At 37.8% G+C, this 22,074-nt stretch overlaps 1 protein-coding gene across 16 annotated transcripts; it reads left to right on the top strand.

The window, feature by feature from the left end:
• The first annotated feature begins 234 nt into the window (after positions 1 to 234).
• On the top strand, positions 235 to 21,117 carry LOC109935775 (chromobox protein homolog 3). Of its 16 annotated transcripts, none has more exons than XM_048610465.1 (6): positions 235 to 375; positions 1,855 to 1,936; positions 7,769 to 7,910; positions 9,401 to 9,566; positions 14,856 to 14,953; positions 19,911 to 21,117. In XM_048610465.1, exons 2-6 carry the CDS (start codon positions 1,885 to 1,887, stop codon positions 20,038 to 20,040), a joined length of 588 nt encoding a protein of 195 aa, XP_048466422.1. In that variant the 5' UTR covers positions 235 to 375; positions 1,855 to 1,884; the 3' UTR covers positions 20,041 to 21,117. The 16 variants fall into 16 exon arrangements, with proteins under 16 accessions (XP_048466422.1, XP_048466376.1, XP_048466348.1 ...); XM_048610419.1 differs by having other exon boundaries at positions 267 to 375; positions 9,401 to 9,584; XM_048610391.1 differs by having other exon boundaries at positions 340 to 468; positions 9,401 to 9,584.
• Positions 21,118 to 22,074: the final 957 nt, after the last annotated feature.

Here is a 22,074-nt window from a genome sequence, read left to right on the forward strand (position 1 = left end):
CGAAACCGGACAAGAATCGAAAAAGATTTTCCGAAAATAAAAGAAAATTTGTTTATACTACAGTTCTGAAAAATTATTTTTAAAAGAAGTATCACCCTTAATTGAACACATTAATTAAGCCTCGGGGGCTTCTAACGGAAAAAGTCGAAACGGCTTCGGGTATGACGCAATTTAAAAATCGAATTTTTAAGTACATCACAGACATTTTTGTTTCGTAGGATATTATCGTTTTTTCCAGTCAATATCCGGTTGAATAGTTTAATATAATTTGTCAAAATAATTCTCCAGAAGTGGTTCTCGGTCACGTGACGGGCGGATGGGCTCGGAAATGATTAGTGTTTCGATAAGGACTTTTTTTCAATTTAAAAGATCTAGGTTTGGTTCTGTGCCTCACAGGCGTGTGTTCGTGAATAGTTGATGTTAAGTTATTCGATAAATTTTGGAAAACGGAGGGAGTGCTGGTTGGAGGTGTGCGCAAGCGCGTTGCGTCAGCGCGTGTTTTTGGCGGGACTGAGTGAACCTCTGAGAGAGGGAGAGGGGGAAGAGGGAGAGAGAGAAAAGAAAGTGAAAAAGAAAAAAAGAGAGAGGGAGGGCAGTCCGGACAGCCAGCGGAGCACATCAGGACTGAATTGGGCAGGTAGGGCAGGCAGCAGCTAGTTCGCCAGCTAGCCAGCCGATCAGTGCTTCACTCTTTTACTTCCATCCGGTGACTCCTAGTGAGCGCGGAGTGTGGGCCTGGCAGCACTGCAGAGCAGCTCGAGATTAATCGCCCAACAAACTGATTTTTTTTTTAAACTTCCATCTCAATCGAGTGGAGCACACCAAGATTATATAGGCCCAAACTCCTGGCCAGTGGCGGGAGCGAACGGAAGTCCGTTTAATAATCTAAGGAGGCCGCGGTTCATTTGTTTTGGTCGTGAAGGTTTCTAGGACTTGTGAGCTCTCTGCCTGCCCCTTTTGGGTGGGTGGCGAGGTCGAGTTTCAACCTGGAGACTGGGGAAAAAATTGCACCTTCTTTGATTCATAGACCTAAGAGATTGACATAAATTTTCGTTAACAATTGCTTTGGATTTTATCTTCTGTCGCTGTTTCTGCGCGGGTTATTTACGTAAGGTTGAGGTAATGAGTTAAAAGGTAGTTTAAATGAGATTCCAATTCCTTACCGTGCGGAAGTCTTTTTGTTTAATACTGTAAATATTGGTGTTTAGTTATCACTTTGTAACTGGCAATTTTTGTGATTTTAATTGGACCCTTGTATGTGGAAATTCAGGACTTGAACCTTAGCATTCTTATGAAGTGCGCATTCTTTATTTTTCATTATGAGACGATTCTTTGCCACTGTCACTTTTTTTTAGTCTGGTCGTTGTGTTATGAGGAGGGAGGTGGAAACTAGGAAGATGTAACATGGTGATCTAGTGGGTCTTAATGTTAGATGTTTTATATATGTTAGATAATTTTGAATTCAAAGAGTAAGAGCAGTTTAATGTTCTTGCAGTACTTTTTTTTGATTATTGCTGTACTTTAACTTTTTAAAATCTGGCTTAGACGTTTTAAGTTTTTTTAAACAATTATTAGACAGAAGTCTGTAATTTGAATCAACTGCTACACAACAGGAGCAAGTAATTACATTGGAATTGGTTTGTGTTTTTGCTTTTGGAATGTTTATATTCATATGACTGATCAAGATTAGGTTGGTATAACCTTTGCCATCTTGCACTATGTATCCCTTTTCTATTAAACATATTTCTAATTTTAAACACGTTTTCAAATAGTTACTATCATGTTTACTCCAAAATGTAATGTTTGAAATGCTGACTTTATACATGTGAGCAATTGCTGATTATTCTTTCCTAGGGGCTTGAGTAGGCGGATACAAAGTAGAAGATGACCACGGTTGAAGATTCCTTTTTTTCTCCTATTAGCCTTGTTTCTACTAGTGAGTTAATCCATGTTTACAAATAATAAAAAGAAAATGCATCATGTTATATCCCATTTACAGTACTTAGCCATTTGACCATATTTAAATTAACAAATAAAATTTGTTCATATACTCCTAGGCCCCAAACAATGAAAATCTGAGTTCCTGTTGTGGTCCCAGGTGTGCCATTCTGACTTAAGAATGAGGTTAACGATTTATCTTGGGACACAGACTTTTCAACACACAATTGACACTATTCAGCAGATAGTTATTGTGCCACTTGTGATGTTGGAGTTGATTAAAAGAATTACAAAATGGCAGATTTTTATAATTGTGAATTAAGGATCTGCTGAAATCAAACAAAAAACACTTCAAATTCTCATAGTCAGCAGCTGGATAAGGACCCTGCATAGAGCTAGTAAGTGGGGAATATCATGGATGTGTTCAGTGGAGCTAGGAAAAAATGCTCATTTATATATTAGATTTGTTATTGGAGCCTAAATATGCTAAATATCCTTGTAGCAATGTGTCTAACAAAAACATATTGTGAAATAATTGTCTGAAGTTGCAAGCTTCTGCAAATATGCTGTCCTAACTACTATCTTGATGGTAAAGCAACTTCTGCAATGTGGTGGTACGTTACAGTTTACTCCATGCTTGGGTTGTTATGATAAAATGCACTTCTATGTGCATGTTGTAGTTTGGAGGTGTGAATGATAGGCTCATGATGGTAGAGGCTCCAAAGTTCTTTCCATTACAAGGCTGACGAGGAATCTTTCCCATTCTTGCTGCTGGGATTTAAGCAAGTAACGCTGCCAATGTCCCAAAGGACCATAAAGCTGCTCCCTCATTAGAGAAAGGTGACTGATAGGTGACTTTAGCTTGAGTCACCATGTATCTGTGACCTTAACTGGTGTGGAAATTGAACCAAGATGGTGTTATTCTGTATCACAAACCAGCCACCCAACCAAGTGAGCTATAATGTACCCTCTGGAGAAATTTACAGGGTGACATTCAACCTGTTTAGCCATTTTATGATTACTCCTTTCTTAGTCATTTAAGTTCTGGTGAGAGCATTGAAGCTAGGATTTCTAGCTTAGAGGCAGAGATGCCACCCACTCCACCATATTTACCTCCTTTGAAAGATGTATCTAGTTTTGGACTGAATTCAGCAGTGAAACTCTTCTCCACTTTCCCATTTTACTTTTTTTTTGTACTGTGAAGTTCTAAACTGTAGTCAAAAGAATGCCATTGTGAATGACGGAAATCTGAAATTTAGATCTGCGTATTTTATAAATTGTCTGTCTGTTTCGCAGCAAGATTAGATTAAATCCCTTCTAGCCAAGTATGGCCAATACTAAAAACAAAAGTTTGCTACTGTAATTTCATAAAATGTGAATGACACTATTGAATGATCATACTTTGATATGGAATCACTGTTGACAAGCCAGCACTTAACATTTTCTCATTGTTGCACTTTTTTTGTTGAACAGAAGGCAGATAAATTTATTACATTCCCAATTCCTTCACAACTCAGTTTAAATTAGTTTTAAAACTTGAAGGGATAGGAGTGTTGTTGAAATGCTTTTGTTGGGTTTAATCATTAATGACAAAGTGATACTACTTATTGATGCTGTAGTAATGTTTTGATTTCAGGATACCCTACAGAGCATAAATTCTGACAAAATTTTTATATTTTCTTCCTTTTTCCTCTGCTACCCTGTCTCTCTGTATTGCTAGTTTACAGATTCGAAAATGCTTTCCAATGTCTTGCGCAGACATTTATTTGTGTGTAATCCTTATTGTTTTATATTTACAAACTGGAAAAGGGAATTCCTAGCCAAACTTAATTTTGTTCTTTTTAATAATAATGTGCACACCAGGGTAATGAAGACCTTGTGCTCTTTTCCCCATCCTAACCCAGAGGTACTGAAACCAGTCATATATTTTAGTATTGGCTATCTGAATGCACTTCTATCCTAGGACATCTGATTTGTCTGGCTCAGCTATTTGATGCATGAGTTATTGAGCCAGTGAAGAAATCTCTTGGCCATTTTCAAAAAAAGTTAAGTGGTCACCAAGGTTTTTTCACTCCCCTTATTGTGTCTGTGTGTGAGATACTTGGACAGTAATTGGACAATAGTGTTTTGTCCATTTTGGTTTTTAGTCGGTAAAGAGAGGAATAGGCTTTGTAACAATTGCAAGGTAAATTGCAGCAAGTTATTTCTAAGTCACCTTCATACCGAGTTAGCGAAATGGTTTTTAACTTTTAAGACTGTGGCATCCTAGAGAAAGGGAATCTGTCAAATGAATTCAGTTCAGTTCCTGCTGAATGTGTGTATGCATTCATACTTGCAGTAGGAGCTGCAAACAATCAGTATTTGACAATATGATCAGATTTTCCTCCTTAGCCCAGGGGCACTACCTGGAAACTTGTCATGCCTAGCACAAGAGAGTTTGAAGCGTTTTCTCTCCTCTGTTTCCACAGTGCTTAACTAAAGCAAATGTGCTAACGTGGTGACTTAAAAAATAAAATGAAATTGTAGTTGGAATCTTAGTATTCAATAGGTTAGACAATCTCCTTTTGCCTTTCGGAGTTTGGCAAACCTAAGATTGATTAGATGAAAATGCCACTTATTATCAAAAGGGTTAGTCTTTCACAACTGGCACAAATCCTTGTACATTGGCTTAGATTTTGATACTAATGCTATGGGAGTAATTGTGGACTCTTGACTTTTCACGCCACCCCAATTGCTCTTGCGTATCTCTTTTTTTATAGTAATTCTAACTAATTGCAGGTGACGTAGAATGGATAAAATAGATTTATAAAGCAACTAAGTTGTTCAACAACCTATTTTTCTTTAAAAGAACTCACTCAAAAGACCATTTCTGACGGTCTTTTTCTGAATTGAACCCTAATTTCCCCCAGAAATTAATATCATGTATATTTTCCTTATGCCCAACAAATTGGCTTGTTTTGAAATCTGTAAAAATGGTAACTGAGGCTGGTGCTGGCACTTTTCTAGAGCCAGGGCATATGTTTGTCAGCCTTTGATTCTGCAAGATTTTATTCTAGCTTTAGCTTTATAATCCAAGCTAGCAAGCAAAGTGCATCTGTGAGTTGACTGTTTTGTTACCTTTGTGCATGGCTCTGTTAACTGCAACAGATTGGATTTTGCCCATCTGTAGGGAGGTTTTCGAACTTTCCCCTTCAGCTTCATATCTCCAGAAGAATTCAGTTGTCACTGGTTCTGAATTTTTCAGGATGTTCTGAAATAAGTATAAGGATGGCATTTCAATTTTTGAGCAGAAGCTCAAAGAAATTATGGTTTAAAGAAACTTGAGCTTTACATCTAAATTTCTTCCAGCTTTTGTGCCATCTCCGTAAAACTTCTGTTGGAACCCTGTTTAGCTCACTAACACAGCTCCATGCCATTCGTGTGAAATCATCTGACTTGCTGCATTGATGGTAAATCTGAACTGGTTGTACATTTACCTTCAATTTTTAAGCCCAGCAGCAATTAACCTAGGTCATTGCTCCTTCTTCTTTCTTGTTCTGGAATTTGTATTCCTTTTTTCTATTGAGACCTGCATTCTGAATATTTGAATGCATTTTATGATCTCTGAGCCACATTGGGAAGTTTCTAAAATTACATTAATCTATTCATGTTAGGCATATATTTAAGATTTGATGATTCAATTTAATAATGTTTGTGTTGAGGCCTACACTTTTCATGTCCTGATTGTTTTCACTGACTGACCTCCGCTTGCTTGTGTTTGTTTTACATTCTGTTTTAAATGAGCCTTTCTGAAATTTTGACATGGTGATGGTTAGCATAGAAAGTGATGCAAACTTAGCCAGTTATGCTGTTTCATGAAATTCTCAATTTTTTTTCGTCTGAAATATTTTTAAAGTTGAAAGTGATCCTTGTATGCCAGTCTTTCTGGGGAACTGTTAGAAACCAACATCTTTTGAGGATTAGTGTTCCTCTTCATCCTGTGTTTCAGTTTGTAATTATTTGTGGATGAGTGAAAGGAGAAGATTTTAGCAATAGAGTCACCTACCGGTTAGGTACTCGGCCGCTAACCTGGATGTTGAATTCAAATTCCATCATGGCAGATAGGGAAATTGAATTCAGTAAATCTGGTTGGTTCTTGGCCTGTACAATTTTTTTTTTTTTTTTTTTTTTGTTTTAAAATTGAACTGATTCGATATCTTTTATGGCGTTGACTCGCCACTATTTTCTGGACTGTCTTGCGTATCATTGGCACTTAATGGTAAGTAGTAAGAATAAATAATGACTTTTTCATGTTGGTGCATCCCAAGATATTTTGGAAAGTAGCACCAGTAACCCAAGCAATACATAGAGTATAATTTTTTTTTACCAAAAAATCTATAAAATTGGTAGGAGTTCTGCATTTCTAATTGATCTTTTATTAGAAAGATCAATTGCAAATCTTTAATCAGGTTATGCAGCATTTTTGAAAGCCTCCAAATTACAATGCTCCATATGACTTTAATTGTACACATTTAAGGTATTAGCTTTTTAAATGTTTTAGTTTTTATTGCCATGTGGTAATAATGCACTTTTCATATGCGGAACTTAATTGGCTATTTGTTAAACATGGGTATGGTATTGATAACATTTTAAAATTGCTCAGGTACCATGTGATTATTTCAATTTCAGTTGGCCATATTTCGCTTTGGGTTGGAGAAAATAGAAATATTTAACACGTATCAGGAATGAAGCAATGCAGAATTAATGTCAGTAGGCAGATCTATGTCTAGATCCTGCAGCTTATTGTACTTGAACCTTGAGGTGTGTGTGTGCATATTTTGCACCTAGTCATTTGACAAGTAGTCATGTCCCTCAGTGGTGTTCTGCTCCCTCCAAGTGTTGACCACAGTTTTGTAAAGAATTTTTTTTTGAAAAAACACTGTCTACATACATAGATATGTTTTGAGGATAGCAGTCTCTGGATGCAATATTTAAAATGGGTGGAGGGAGTGCAGTTGAAAATGATGCATAATTCCAATCAGAGAGACCAACTGAGGAAGAAAACCTCAACATTTCAAAGGTACATGAAAATGCATTTGAGGTACTATAATCTGCAAGAGTGTAAACCCATAGTTGGAAACGGTGGATGGACACTTTGTTTGGAAGCAAAAGCACAATAGGCTGTGAATAGCTTCTTTCTGTGCCACAAATTTGATTTTTTTGTGAAGGCATATATGAATATTTGCAAATATCTTGGAAAAGATGAATGTAAAAATCGATAAATCACTTCAATTCTTAATTAACAGATGCTTCGGATGAAAAGAACATCTTAGCTCAGCTTTGCCTTTTTTTGCCAACTGCTAAGCCTCCTTGTACAGCCTCTCAAGTGATGTGTGCCTTGACCATGTTCTTGGAGATGCGTGTACTGCAATATTCGTGCAAGCCTGTATTTGCATTTATACATGTAAAAGCACTTGGCTGTAGGACTTAACAACTGCAGCATGTGAATTTGGTGCTGTTGGTAATCCTACATCAAGAACGTATAAAATTTTGGCTGGCCCACCAGGTGAAAAACTTCAAACTTATATTGTTGGCTCACTTTTGTACCATCATGAATAATACATGGTTCATTCAGTAGAACGTCTGATAATGGGGAAAACCAGTTTGTTTTATTTTTAAACTCAAATGCTGGCCTTAACTTGGACTTCTTTGTAAGATAAAGTGAGCATGGGGAATTGAGAGTAATCAGATATTACTTGTTTTGGTTTATCTATTTCTAAATTTCAATGTTAATATTTACAAATTGATTTGAGAACTTTTTTTTTGTTTTATCGTGTCTTCTTTTTTCCAGACAAAATGGGAAAGAAACAAGGTAGCAAGACAAAAAAATCTGAAGATGTTCAACCTGAAGAATATATTGTCGAAAGAGTGTTAGACAGAAGAGTTGTACAAGGAAGGGTTGAATACCTTTTGAAATGGAAAGGTTTTACAGAGTAAGGAGTTTTACTGCACAGGCAGCCTATTTCATGACTTTTTTCTGACTCATTTCTGTTTGAATGTTAGATGGTGATTTCTTTTCTGAAAATCAAATCAAATCCACCAAATCTTGAGTAGAAATAGAAATTAAATGTGTTTTGATAACACACTTAAAATGCTTGCCATGATGTTGATATCCTACAGGCGCCATTAAATTTGGAAATTGCTTCTATATGGGTTCTGTCTCCCCTGTCTGAGTAAATGAGGCATAGACGTGACTACGTATTGACATTTGTTTTAGGTGGAAGAAATTCTGATATCTGCTGTAGCATCTGGTGCTGTGAAATCCACTCCTTTTGTATTGGGGCAGAGTTCACAGTGCTGAGAACAACAAGCAAGTGCGCATAAAACTTCAACTTTTCAAAAGCTTTTTTTCCCCTTGTGTTAACCATCCACAGATTGCCAGCAGTTGAGTTTTTGGTTTGTGTCGTGCACATAATCCAATTGCAACAGTTAACACATCATGTTTGACACAATTGATGTCGGTAGCATTGGGTAAAGTCACCTATTGAGCTGATTGTGTTGACAATTAAGTTGTAATGCTGTGGTCAAAGACTGCTCAGCCAATCCTTATCTGCTAATGTGAGACCCGACCTGTATCATCTAATCTTAAAAGGCTGACTCCTTTAGCTTATATTCCTCAACTCTGAGCAAATACTGGATATTTGTGTTTTTGGTGTTCCAGGATGCAGCATGATTCATGTTTGTTCGGTCAGCTCTTGTGCTGTATTTACTGTATAGCATGGAGTATACTGCAATCCAGAACCACCAAACAACATAATTCCTGCTGCAGGTTGAATTTGAGTAGATCCTAAATCTAAGTGGAGATGAATGTTGACAGATTTGAGTTTTGTTTGTAAATTTCTTTGTCTGTACACTGTTAGGTGGATTTCCATTGTAGTTCCGTAATAGAACACCCTTTGAAGAGAAAGGGAAAGAAAGCAAGATCGTGCTGCAAACCTATGCCATGTAACAAATAAACTACCCTATTTTGAGCATTACAAAACTTGTTACTGACTACAGAATGCTATTTATAAAAAATGTACTTGGTATTTGGTCAGCTCCTTTCCCAGTATTGTTCAACGAGAAGTTTAACTCTCTTGTGCTGTGGTTACTGAGTATAACAGTTATTGCCAGTTAGTTGTAAAGTACATATAATTCAAACTAGTGATTTATTGATTAACAATATGTGCAATGTAATAGGATTTATTGCTAGTCTTTTTCCTGTATCCATTTTTTTTTCACATTTGTTAGTTCTTCGGAAGAGCTAGCATCGGGTGTCAATGGAAAGATTTGCTTGTGTATAAATGTTTTCAGCTCTGTGTAGTTAGGTGTTCTGTGCTTTCTTTCTGTGGCTGATTTTTATTAGGATTTGTGCTAATTATGTTAAATGGAGTATTCTGACTAAACACTTGCTTAATTCTGTTCTCACATGAACCTGTTTCAGTGCTGACAATACATGGGAGCCGGAGGACAATTTAGATTGCCCAGAGTTGATCCAGGAGTTTCTGGATTCCCAAAAGGCTACCAAGGAGCGTACGGATGGATTCAAAAGAAAATCTGTCTCTGAAAGTGAGGGTGAAGAAAACAAGCCAAAAAAGAAAAAGGATCCAGTAAGCCACTGTCTTCAGGTTGATGTTTCCTGAACTTTTTCGGCTGAAACAGCTTTTATTTTACTTTACAACAAGGCTGTGCTCAACAATAGTCTGACAACAGAAACCAATGATAATAGTGCAGCAAACAGCAGCTATTTCTTACATTAGAAGTCAAGCAAGAGCACTGCTCCCTGGCTACTAGTTCACTTGTGTCTAGTTGCTGCGCATGTTAAAAGTAGCTTGTCTCAATGCATTTGGGGCCTTAATCATTTGCTTATTCCCATTCCACCCCAGCAATAAGAAAGAGTCAATTAGGAAGAACGTAGCAGATGGTATAAATACAGGTCGTGAGTCTATTGCCAATTTAAATCAAATTGCCACCTGCCTGACACCTCAACCTAGAGATAAATTTGATTTTATAGCAAAATGGAAATAACTTGGTGAGTAGAATTTTTAGGGGCTGCCAGCATTTTCACATTTGAAATTCTACATAAAACACTTAGTTTAGAATGACTATTAGGTTATCACAGGGAGTCAACTTTTTTTAATTAAATTTTCGGGTTTTGTTTAATTTCCTACAGTAGTCCAAGTGATTTTAATAAATTTGATTGTCAATAGATCCATTTAAGGGACTTCTGTGGCAAGTGATAATGTCCCTGTGTTCAAGTCCCACCTATTCCAGAGGGATGTAATAATATTTCTGAGCAGGTTGATTAGAAAAATAGGTTAATTTTTTTTAAAAAAAGGCATTTATAAGCACTCTTCTGGCACAGTGATATTGTCCCTACCTCTGGTTCAGTATGCCCGGGTTCAAATTCCATCTGCTGCATGTGTGTAACAATACATCTGAACTGCTTGACTGAAAGTATCTAGATGCATTAATAGAGGACCTTTTCATTTTTTTTAATAACTAAATGTTAAAAGACATAGCGAAGGAAGTAGAATTGAAATGTTCTAAAACTGCAGAGGAGATGGTCTTTGGGAACGTTTTGTAAGGTCTGCGGAAGAAAGTAATGCTGTGATTGGGAGGTAGGGGGAAGTTTGTGCACTGGTTAAGATAATGGGATTACCTGAGGGCACCTGTTTTCAGCTTGTGTTAGGGCTGGACTCCCAATTGGTGAAGATGGTTATGATCACATGGTAAAATTTTACAATTTATTTCATAATGACTCTAAGCAACTGTGACAAGCTACTGCTGCTGACATGGAAAATGCATTCACAATGCTGGATGTGATGAATGGTTTTATAGCCAAGGATCAAAGATGCCAAAGTTTTGCCAGGACTGGTTCAGTCTGAGTATATATTCCAGCTAACTTTGATGTTTATGTATGCCAAGTTACAAGATTAGTTTTCCTGACATTCAGAAGGAAAAGCCAATGGCTAATAATAGAATTAATGTGGAATATGGCTGGATATCATAGGAGAATATCTAGAAATGGCTCCTCCTCATGTGATTGGATATGTCTTTTGAAACTTACTTTCTGTTGCCTAGCTGGTTGGATCCTACACTCTCTAAAATTTCCTCTCCAAACTGCTCTGCTTTACCACATCCTTCATTTATGACCTTCCAAATTTTTGATCAAGCTTGTTGACTATTTTTCATACATCTTCCTCTTGGGGCCAATTTTTGCTTCCACACCACCCAACCACCCACCCCAACCTCCAAAGAAAATCAGTGCAAGTTTTTTGTTTTTTTTTGGATGTTCCTTTGTTAGAAGGTGGCTGTGCACTTACGTCATTTAGAAAAAGGTGGAAGGTTTAAGGATGAATTCTGTATTGCAGTGATCTTGTTCATGAAAACAATCTGTTTGCTTTGTTTATACTGTGGGAAGTGAGTCACAAGGGTAGTCCACAGAATGCATGTAGAGATGAATAGTCCTTGCACAAAATGACAAAATATAGGCAAAAGTTGAAAATCGTGAAGACAAATCACTAGCCCCTAATGTGTATAGAAAATCCCAGGAAGCTGACTGCATCCAACATTGCAATGGGGAATGAAATTGAATAATGTGCTACACGTGAAGTATTGGAAACATGATGTACAAATGTGTTTGGTAAGGGATAGATGTTAACCATGGCACCAGTAATACTCCCTTGCTCTTTTAAAGGTGCCATGTGATCTTCTTATCAATGTTAGTGACCATATAGTTTGGGAATGGTGGCTGAATGGGGTGGGATTGAAGGAACTAAATGGTTGTTATGGAAAAGTTAAGTTTGGACGTGGTAGGCAACAGTGAAATGAAATAAAAGTCATAGTAATTGGGGATTAAGCAAAAGTGGGTGAGCAGAGGTGAGATGTTTATTGTATTGTTAATCTCAATAGCAAAATCCATGTGGCCTTTCTGTTCGAAGGTGATGGAAGAAAAGGAATTTTGCGAGGTATACAGTCAATTAAAAGGTATCTGCCCCTTTAATTCTGATTGTAATGCACTGTTCAACATGATGAAAGTAGATCAGATGATCATGGACTAGATTGGTTGTGTACTCCAGCTTGAAAACCCCAGACTGAGGGAAGAAAAAAGGAGGAATACTAGAGAAGAATATTACAGTGAGAAGATCTTCAAAAGCAAAGATGAGATTAGATGAAGAATGGTTGGAGTGTCAGAATGTGACAGAAGATTAAGAAGTGTAATTTTTTTATTTAGTGAACTGACCAAATTTTCTTCCAGTGTGAGCATTCCCTACCACTACTGAGGATGGATGGTTAAGGTTAAGAACATAAGAACTAGGAGCAGGAGTAGGCCGTCTGGCCCTTCAAGCCTGCTCCGCCATTCAATAAGATCATGGCTGATCCTTTCGTGGACTCAGATCCACTTACCCGCGTTCTCACTGTATCCCTTAATTCCTTTATTGTTCAAAAAAAATCTACCTTTTTTTTTTAAAAAGCATTTACTGAAGTAGTGTCAACTACTTCACTGGGCAAGGAATTCCATAGATTAACAACCCTCTGGGTGAAGAAATTCCTTCTCAGTTCAGTCCTAAATCTGCTCCCTCTAATCTTGAGGCTATGCCCTCTTGTCCTAGCTTCACCTGCCAGTGGAAACATCCTCTCTACTCCTATCTTATCTATTCCTTTATAATTTTATATGTTTCTATAAGATCCCCCCTCAATCTTCTGAATTTCAATGAATATAATCCCAATCTACTCAGTCTCTCCTCATAAGTCAACCCCCTCAACTCCGGAATCAACCTAGTGAACCTCCTTTGCACCCCCTCAGTGCCAATACATCCTTTCTCAAGTAAGGAGACCAAAACTGCACACAGTACTCCAGGTGTGGCCTCACCAGCACCTTGTACAGCTGCAACATAACCTCTCTGCTTTTTATTTCAATCCCTTTAGCAATGAAGGACAAAATTCCATTTGCCTTCCTAATTGCTTGTTGTACCTGCAGACCTACCTTCTGTGATTCATGTACAAGGACACCCAGGTCCCTCTGCATAGCAGCATGCTGCAACTTTTTACCATTCAAGTAATAATCCTTTTTACTATTGCTCCTACCAAAATGTATGACTTCCCATTTATTTACATTGTATTCCATCTGCCAGACCTTTGCCCACTCACTCAATGTATCTATGTTCCTCTGCAAAGTTTCACAGTCCTCTGCACACTTTGCTCTGCCACTCATCTTATTGTCATCTGCAAACTTTGACACCCTACACGTGGTCCCCAACTCCAAATCATCTATATAAATTGTAAATAATTGCGGTCCCAACACCGATCCCTGAGGCACACCACTAGTCACTGACTGCCAGCTAGAATAGCACTCATTTATCCCCACTCTTTGCTTCCTGTTAGTCAACCAATCCTCTATCCATGCTAATACTTTACCCTTAATGCCATGCATCCTTATCTTATGCAGTAGCCTCTTGTGCGGCACCTTGTCAAAGGCCTTTTGGAAACCTAGGTACACCACATCCACTGGGTCCCCATTATCCACCTCGCTCGTAATGTCTTCATAGAATTCCAAAAGATTTGTCAAGCATGACCTGCCCTTCATGAACCCATGCTGCGTCTGCCCAACGGGACAATTTCTATCAAGCTGCCTTGCTATTTCTTCCTTGATAATAGACTCAAGCATCTTCCCCACTACAGAGGTTAAGCTAACCGGTCTATAATTCCCCATCTTTTGTCTACTTCCCTTTTTAAACAGTGGCGTCACATTTGCTGTTTTCCAATCTGCTGGGACTGCCCCAGAGTTTAGCGAATTTTGGATAGCAAGGTCTGGGCATTTAGGAGTTGCCTGTAAGATTAAGCATGGTTAGAAGTTTAGAAGTTTTCTGAAATTGAAAAGTGTAGATTAAAGAATTGGCTGTCATTTGATAAATAAAGGTTGTTTGAGATTTTTGTGTAAGTTGGCATGGATCCCTGTTGGTGCACTATAAGAAGTGTTCAAATGGAAGGTTATGAGGATCATATTCAAGAAGGAAAAATGATGCAATGTATAGCCAGGTGGAAAGTTAACTAACAATATAAGCACTTGTAAATAAAGTTCCCAATTTTAGTATGTCTGCGCATATGCTATTGAATAGAGAATTTTCTTCACAGTTGATGTTCAAATGCTTCCTTGTATTGTTTAACGATAACAGGAAACTGTTTTAAATCGTTATAAAAAGAGAGAAATTTTTAAAGCGGAGGACATGTATAGGTCAGTTAGGGAGTGGGGCAGTTGGATAAACTTCATCTCTGTATCAGGCCTTTGATAGTCTAATCAATGAGCCAAATGTCAGCAAGTCATCTAAGTATTAGGGTGTTGCTGCTGCAGCAATGTCCTCATCATTCCAGACAAGTTAGCAATTGAGGTTGTAGACTTTGGATGGGAGTAATAACTTGGTACGGACAAGTAAAGGTAAGGTGAGAAGTTGTGCAGTCTTGCTCAAGGGGAATATTAAATATGGTGAGTACAAGTGAGGTAGGAATGTGAAATCAGAATGATTAGTGTCTCCAGTATTTTTATGTTCTTCGACAAGCATTGGTGGCCATTTTCAAAATTGGTGAGATCATGGGGAACTGAAATAGATCACTTTTCGTGAACCACTGTTTAAAAACCTAAGCCTGCAACCCAAGTCAGCATAGCGTGAATTAAATAGTGAATCAATCCTTGCTATTGCTCATTTGCTCTTGTTCAGTCTGTTGTAACACTACCTAGTGTGCCCTCTATCCAAATACCTTGCACTGACAAATTACTTGGTTCCTGTTTTTTAAGTGTATGCCATTGCAGAATTCTTATCTGCATAATATACCTGTGTGTACATGTTTTCTACAACTTTAGTGTTTGCTTTATATATTAATATATTTTCTTTTAAAAGAATGACAACCAACCAAGAGGTTTTGCACGGGGATTAGAACCAGAACGCATCATTGGTGCAACTGACTCGAGTGGAGAATTGATGTTTTTAATGAAATGGTAAGGATTTTTATTCTAAATTGTGCTAGAGCTCAGATGTAGATTAATCTCATTGTGTAGTTTTAAAAATCCTTTTGTCTGTGTTTGTGGTATGTTCCATTTAGTATCACAAAAAATCTCAAATCTACCTGAATAGAATGCTGAAACTTACAAGAAGACTCTGTTCAAGAGAATAAGGGAATTTAGTGCTTGTCCTGACTCAGTGCCTTATAGCCTAGGAAATACTTTGGGGCCGTACTGTACAAATTGCTTGCCATACTTCATGCACAACAATGTTGTAATTTTTCCCTGTATAGGGTAAGGGATATATATTAGCCAAGGTGGTTTTGGGATTATATTCGTTTTTCTTTGGAACAGGTACATGGTTATGTCCTACTCCTGTTTCTATGTTTCTTCAACTTCTACCTATCAATTACTTTTACATTGCCAACCCCACAGAATGTCAATTCTTTGGATACTGGCTCCTCAACGGTTTCCCATTTGATGTAACGACGACTTCTTAATTTTGAGTACCCCTGTTAAGTTTTCCCATAACATTTTGGGATCTAAGAGCAACAACTTTTCTAGACTTTGCATGTAACTGCAGTCCTACATCTGTGTTTCAGTAAATCATCTCTGCATTTTCTCCATAGACACAACATTCTCCCTAAACTGTGCTGACCACGTCCTTGTTTTTATACTCCCTGCCTCTCTTTATTAAGCCAAGGTCCTAAATGTTTTTATAAGATCCTCCTTGACTACCAAGCACCTGAAGGCCAAAGATTGTTGGGAATGGGCAGGAATTGAAGTTGAGGCTGCAAGATCATGGTCTTATTAAATAGCAGAGCCAAATGGCCTGCTAATGCTCCTAATTCATATGTCCGTGTATTCTTTATGTAATTCAACCTTCAATCCCCAGGTTTCTCTTCCTACATCTTCTCCAGCATTGCATAATTGAATTTCTGTTGCCACAGCTCACTTATTCTACCAAAATGTTGCACTTCATTTGTGTTAAATTGCATCTGCCATGTATCATACCATTTCACCAATCTGTCAATGTTCTCTTAAGTATGTTCTCTCATCTTGCTCCTTTCAAAAGTTTCACCTTTATCTCCCCATCCCCTGTTAATTTATATTCAAGCCAACAGTATTAATTGACATCTCCACAGGGATTTGGTTATTCCTAATCAGGGTGGGGTCCTCTCTGCCCCTGTACCAATACAAAACTTGAATTTATAATTTTTTTTTACATTGGAAGGTATCCCATGGCACTTTAGGGAATTGTGTTGTACAGTGTGTGAAGATTGAGAGCTTTGGTTATTTTGACTGACTGGACAAGGGAGGAGGAATTTAGCAAGGGGAAATGAGCAAACAGTCTCCATCTTAGGAAGAAAAATCTAGAAGCTCCTTGCAATTCATAGAAACATTAAAACATTGAAGAAGGCATTTCAGCCCAACAGCTGATTACAGGACCAATTTGGCCAGACCAATATTTCTGCACATTTCATCTCTTCAGGTGTGTATCCATTTCCTTTCCCAACATCAGAATTCAATCTACCTGTATGCCACACTTTGGACATTGCATTCCAGATTAAACCACTCACTGCATAAAATACGAACATACAAATAAGGAACATGAATAGGCCATTCAACCCCTTAAGCCTGCTCCACTATAAAATATGGTCATGGCTAATCTGATTGTAACATCAAATCCCACATTCCTGCCTAGCCCTGATAAGCTTTCAACCTTTTTCTAAACAAGAATCCCATCTACCTCCTTTTAAACAATATTTAATGATTTTGTTTCCACCATCTTTTTAGGAAGCATTCCAAAGACTTGGCCCTTTTGAGGGAGAGAATTTCACCATCTCTGTTTTAAATGAGTGGCCCCTGTCTTTTAAATAGTGACTCCTGGCTCTATATTCTCCCATAAAAGGGAGCGATCACTTGACATTTTCCCAGTCAAGACTTCTGTGGATTTAATAAGGTTCAATCAAGTTGCCTCTTATTCTTGTAAATTCCAGTAGATACAAGCCTAGCCTATGCAATCTTTTCTCAAAGGCAATCCTCTAATTCCAGGTCTTAGTCGAGCAAATCTTCTCTGAAGTGCCTTAAACGTACTTACATCCTTCCTTAAGTAATATGACCAGTACTGTGCACAGTACTCTAGATGTGGTCTCACCAATACCTTGTATAACTGAAGTGTAATCTCCCTACTCTTACTTCATTCTCCTAATGATAAATGGTTAACATTCTGTTTGCTTCTCTAATTACTTGTACCTGCACAATGTGAGATTCATGCACAGGGAAACCCAGAACCCTCCACATCCCAATGATCTGCAACCTCCGAATTTAAATAATGTTCTTGTATTCTTACTGCCAAATGGACAGGTTCACATTTTCCCACATTGTGATCCACTTGCCAAATCTTTGCACACACTCAACTTATCAGTGACCTTTTGTAGACTCCTTGTGTCCTCTTCACAACCCACACTCTTACCTATCTATGTCAACAACAAATTTAGCTACCTTTGGTCACTTTGTCCAAATTGTACAGATTTCAAAGTCCCAGTACCTACCCGCTGTGGCATACAACTCATGACATCGCACTAGCCTGAAAAACCCATTTATTCCTACTCCTTATTTCCTGTTAGCCAGCCAAGATTCTATCCATGCCAATATATTACCCCTTCCTTAGTGATCTTTTATTTATCACAAAACCTTAATGCCTTCTGGAAATTTAAGCACAATGCATCCACAGGGTTCCCTTTTAACCAAGCACAAGTTACTTCAAAGAACTCCAATGAATTAAAGGTAATGCATGATTTCCCTTAGGCAAAGCTAACAGGGTTTTGTCAAATTATAAGAGCACTTTGATAAGCTCAATATAATGCCTTTACTAACAGCTTCTAATGTTCCTGTATTGTGGATGATAAGCTAATGGGGCTGCATTTGCCTCCTTTCTGCCTCCCTTTTTGAACAAAAGAGTTAGTTTCCAATCTAAAAGAACCTTCTCTGAATCTAATGTGTTTTGGAGAATTAAAACTAATGTATCCTCTATCTCTCTGGTTATTTTTAAGACCTAAGGGTGAAATCTGGGCTTGTCAACTTCGTTCCAACAATTTCCTCAGTACTACTTTCCCAGTGAGGTCTAGGCCCGAAACGTCAGCCTTCCTGCTCCTCTGATGCTGCTTGGTCTGCTGTGTTCATCCAGCTCTACGCCTTGTTATCTCAGATTCTCCAGCATCTGCAGTTCTTACTATCTCTTCCCCAGTGATGGGTGTGTTTTTTTGCGTTCCTCCCTCTCTTTCATTTCCTAACTTACGGCTGTTTTCCGGATGCTACTTGTATCCTCTCTAGTGAAGACCAACATGCTATGTTTAATTCGTCTGCCATTTCTTTAGCCTCCATCACTAATTCCCCAGACTCATTTTCTGTAGGGTGACTGCTTGCTTTTTCTTTTTTGAATATTAAAAGAAATGTTTCCTATCTGTTTATTTTTTTTTTGCTAACCTCTTTCATACTCTGAACTATTAATACGAGGGAAAATTAGTAATTTTTTGATTTGTTTTAAAGAAAACTTCTGTCCAGTCTTCTGACCTGCCACCTGTCTTTTCATAATTGTCTTTTTTTTGAGTTTGATGCTACCTTTTAACTTTATCGAACAACAGGTGGCAGTTGTCGCCTAGAATTTTTTATCTGCTGGAATGTATCTATTCCATGCTTTGTGAAATGTCCCCTTAAATGTTTGCCACTACACCACCTCTCTTTCACTTATCCGTAACCTAAATTGCCAGTTCACTTTTCATGAGCTCTGATTTTATTTCCTTTGAATTGCTGTTGTTAAATTCAAAATCGTGGCCTTGGACCCACATTTCTATCCCATAAACTGCGTGTAAAGTTCACTTGCATTAGGGTGTTTTCACTGTTGGGTCAGTAATTAATCAGTCTTGTGTTTTTGGTCAAAACCATGTCTAGTAGCCTCTGTAGTCTTTGCTGCCCCACTTCTTCCCTGTCGCTCTCGAGACCTTGGTTCTGAGCCTGCAGCCCCAGTCCCTCCAGACCTAGCCTTGCTAACTCTTGCCGCTCACCTTCTCACTCCTCCATTCACAGGTTACTTTTCTTCTGTCATTTCTGCTGATGGGGGCTATCAGCAGGAAATGCAGGAGAAAAGCAACTTGTGATTGGAGGTACAGGTCCCCTGTCCATTCTTCACGCTCGTGATTAAATTTTTCTTGTGTGTCTTGGAGGATTTACATACCCTTCTCCCTGATATTGTGTTTTTATCTGTTTCACAGTTAGCAGACAGCTTTGTGCTGAAGGCCTTATGCTCACTTGGTGTTATGCCAAGGTCAGATTCTTCAAGTAGTGTTGAAGGTTATTTGTTGCATCTTTATGACCTAATAACATTAGGTTGTCCTTTATTAATGAGCCTTTAATGGATATGTGATTTTAGGGTAAAATGAGTAAAAGTAGTGAATTAGCATGGTGGTAATTTGTTTCCAACTTTGTTTGTGAAACCGCTTCACAATATAAGGAGTTTCTTTGAATGCTTTGTGGTTTGAATTGATCATCAAAGTATTAATATAATTTGCTTTTGAAACAGTTGTATTGGACTCAACACTAACTATTGCTGTCTCTACACATGGTACCAGACCTGTTGAATTATTCCAGCACTTTGTTCTTTATTTGGATAGCTTTGGCAATACAATTACCAACTTATGCTTGGAACCTGAGCTCTGTCAGAGACAGAATACCCTCTTGTCACAGGGTATTCATGCAGCCAGGGTAAAAGTGGCATTGTGAATTCAGTCTGAGTGAGGTGGAAGGAATTCTGAGGGTGCTGTCAGATATTGAACAGTTCTCAACTTTAGTGTATGAATGGCTCAATTAAATGGAGCTTGATTTCAGAATGTTGCCTTTTAGAATGTTTTGTTTCACAGATCATGTTAGCCTTTCTTATTTGCACCTTTTTCAGGAAGGATTCAGATGATGCAGATTTGGTTCCATCCAAGGAAGCAAATGTTAAGTGTCCGCAAGTTGTGATTGCATTTTATGAAGAGAGACTGACATGGCATTCCTATTCCACGGATGATGAGGAAAATTAACTGTGCAGTAAATTTAAAGGATGTTCTGGCAAAATTTTGTGTATTCGTGTTCAGAAGTACTGTTATTGGCAAGTTTAAAAATCTGCACCTGAATTATAAAGTTCACCATCTATTTAATGCCCTTTGACTGCAAGGTGAATTTCAACTGGCTGGTTTATGCATTGAGAACATTTGTTACATTACTTGGGATATATTGATTAAATGCATAAATATCAAATGTATTTTTGGTCCTTTTATTGACAGTAAGGTTACCTTGACTGTTTTGCCAGAAAAATTATTGTGCACGTTAATGGACAGCTTGTTTGCGACCTGTCATTCAAATCTGCGTTTAAACTGCAGTCACCTTGATTTAAATAGCTTTGGTATGAACCTGTTTGCTTATATTGTCGACGTTTAAGAAAACTGAACTGCAAGTGGACACATGACACATTAAGACTACGTCTGGACAAATAATCAGTTTCCAACTTGCAGAATATTTGGCTTAGCAATCTATTATGGCTATTTTAATTATTTTAATTGTATCGTATTTCTAATGTTACTGTAATGTTTCATTGGCAGTTTATGGAAGTGTAGTTTCAAAGTATCATTTGCGATGTACTATTGCTCTGGAGTTGCAATTAACTCAGGTTTTGTAATGGTTTAAACAACCAAGAAACTGATCAGGCACTTCATATTCAATAAATTTGCTGTTGTAATGCAAATGCTGAATTGAAACTTGGGTACTTGATCAAGTTACTAAGTGCCATTTGACAGTAACGGTCACTTGTGTATTACAGGCTGTAACTATTATGAAGTTGACTCTGTTCAAGCTTATAAATGATATGATCATGAAGTAGCTAATCCAAAACAATTCTGCTCTAATATTGAGCTACTGCAGCAGTTTGTTCTCCAATGTGACCAGTTCTGCAATACACGAGTTGGTTTTGAAGTCTGAGTTATTTTATTTATAAATTTAGACTTAAGCAATGTTTTTGTTGAATACTTGTACTGCCCAGTTTCTTCTGAAATGTTTTTGTTTTCTTGTTGACTGCTGAGGGAAATGTTTAATAAAACTATTTTTGTCTTTTTGAGTATAAATGTGATCTCTTTACTCAATGATAGTCAAGTATCCCAAATTGAAGATGAAAGTACAAGGATAGATTATTGGTGCTGCTTAACATGTTTTGTGCCTTCTACATATGCATTTTGTTTGGATTAGCATTAACACAAAGGTGGTTAGTGAAATTCTGTACCAACACTCTATTGCACTTTGCTAATCTGCAACAAATTTTGCCAGTGACCCATTTTGATAATAAGTTAGTGATCTTGAATAAATGGATCCTTTCTGATAAAGAATGGTAAAATAGAATGGAGAATCATGAAATGTCAAAAGTTTGTTGGGTTGCGAACAACTACTTTTTTTCCAAAAAAACCCAACACATTTACAGAGGTTTTCAGGATGATTAGTGCTTTGTAATGAATTAAATACTTTGCTGCAGTGATTGAGTTTGTTGAATTACTGTGATTAATGACCAGGTAAACATCTTTTGTAGTGTTGATTCAAGGATCAATATGGACCAGGGTACTGAGGGCAACTCCTGACTGTGTCTTCAAAATCATCTCAGAGTTGCTATAATCTTATAATTTCTCATTTCAAAAAATGGTACCTTTAATGCAATGTTACCCATACTGCACTAGAGTACGGTCTTCACTTTTTGTGCTAGAGCCTAGGTCAGCTCTCAACCCAGAAACAGATTCACAGACAAGTACATTACAAGCTGAGCCACAACTGACATTCGTAGTGCCCCAGTGTGGGGGGAAAAAAACAAATGTTTACTGCTTTTACAAAGAAAGGAATTGAGGCTAAAAACAAACTTTTGAAGAGATGGCTTTCAAGGTTCCATATACCCCTTGAAGAGACAGGCATAACTGGGACCTATGCGAGTGCCCATAGCCACCCCTTTGACCTAATGACAGTGACCCAGTTAAAAGAGTTGTTCAGAGTGAAAACAAGTTCGGCCAGGTAGAAGAGCGTGGTGGTGGATGGGGTTGGTT

The sequence above is a fragment of the Rhincodon typus genome, chromosome 2 (assembly GCF_021869965.1).
Source record: "Rhincodon typus isolate 14 chromosome 2, sRhiTyp1.1, whole genome shotgun sequence".
NCBI classification, from domain to species: domain Eukaryota; kingdom Metazoa; phylum Chordata; class Chondrichthyes; order Orectolobiformes; family Rhincodontidae; genus Rhincodon; species Rhincodon typus.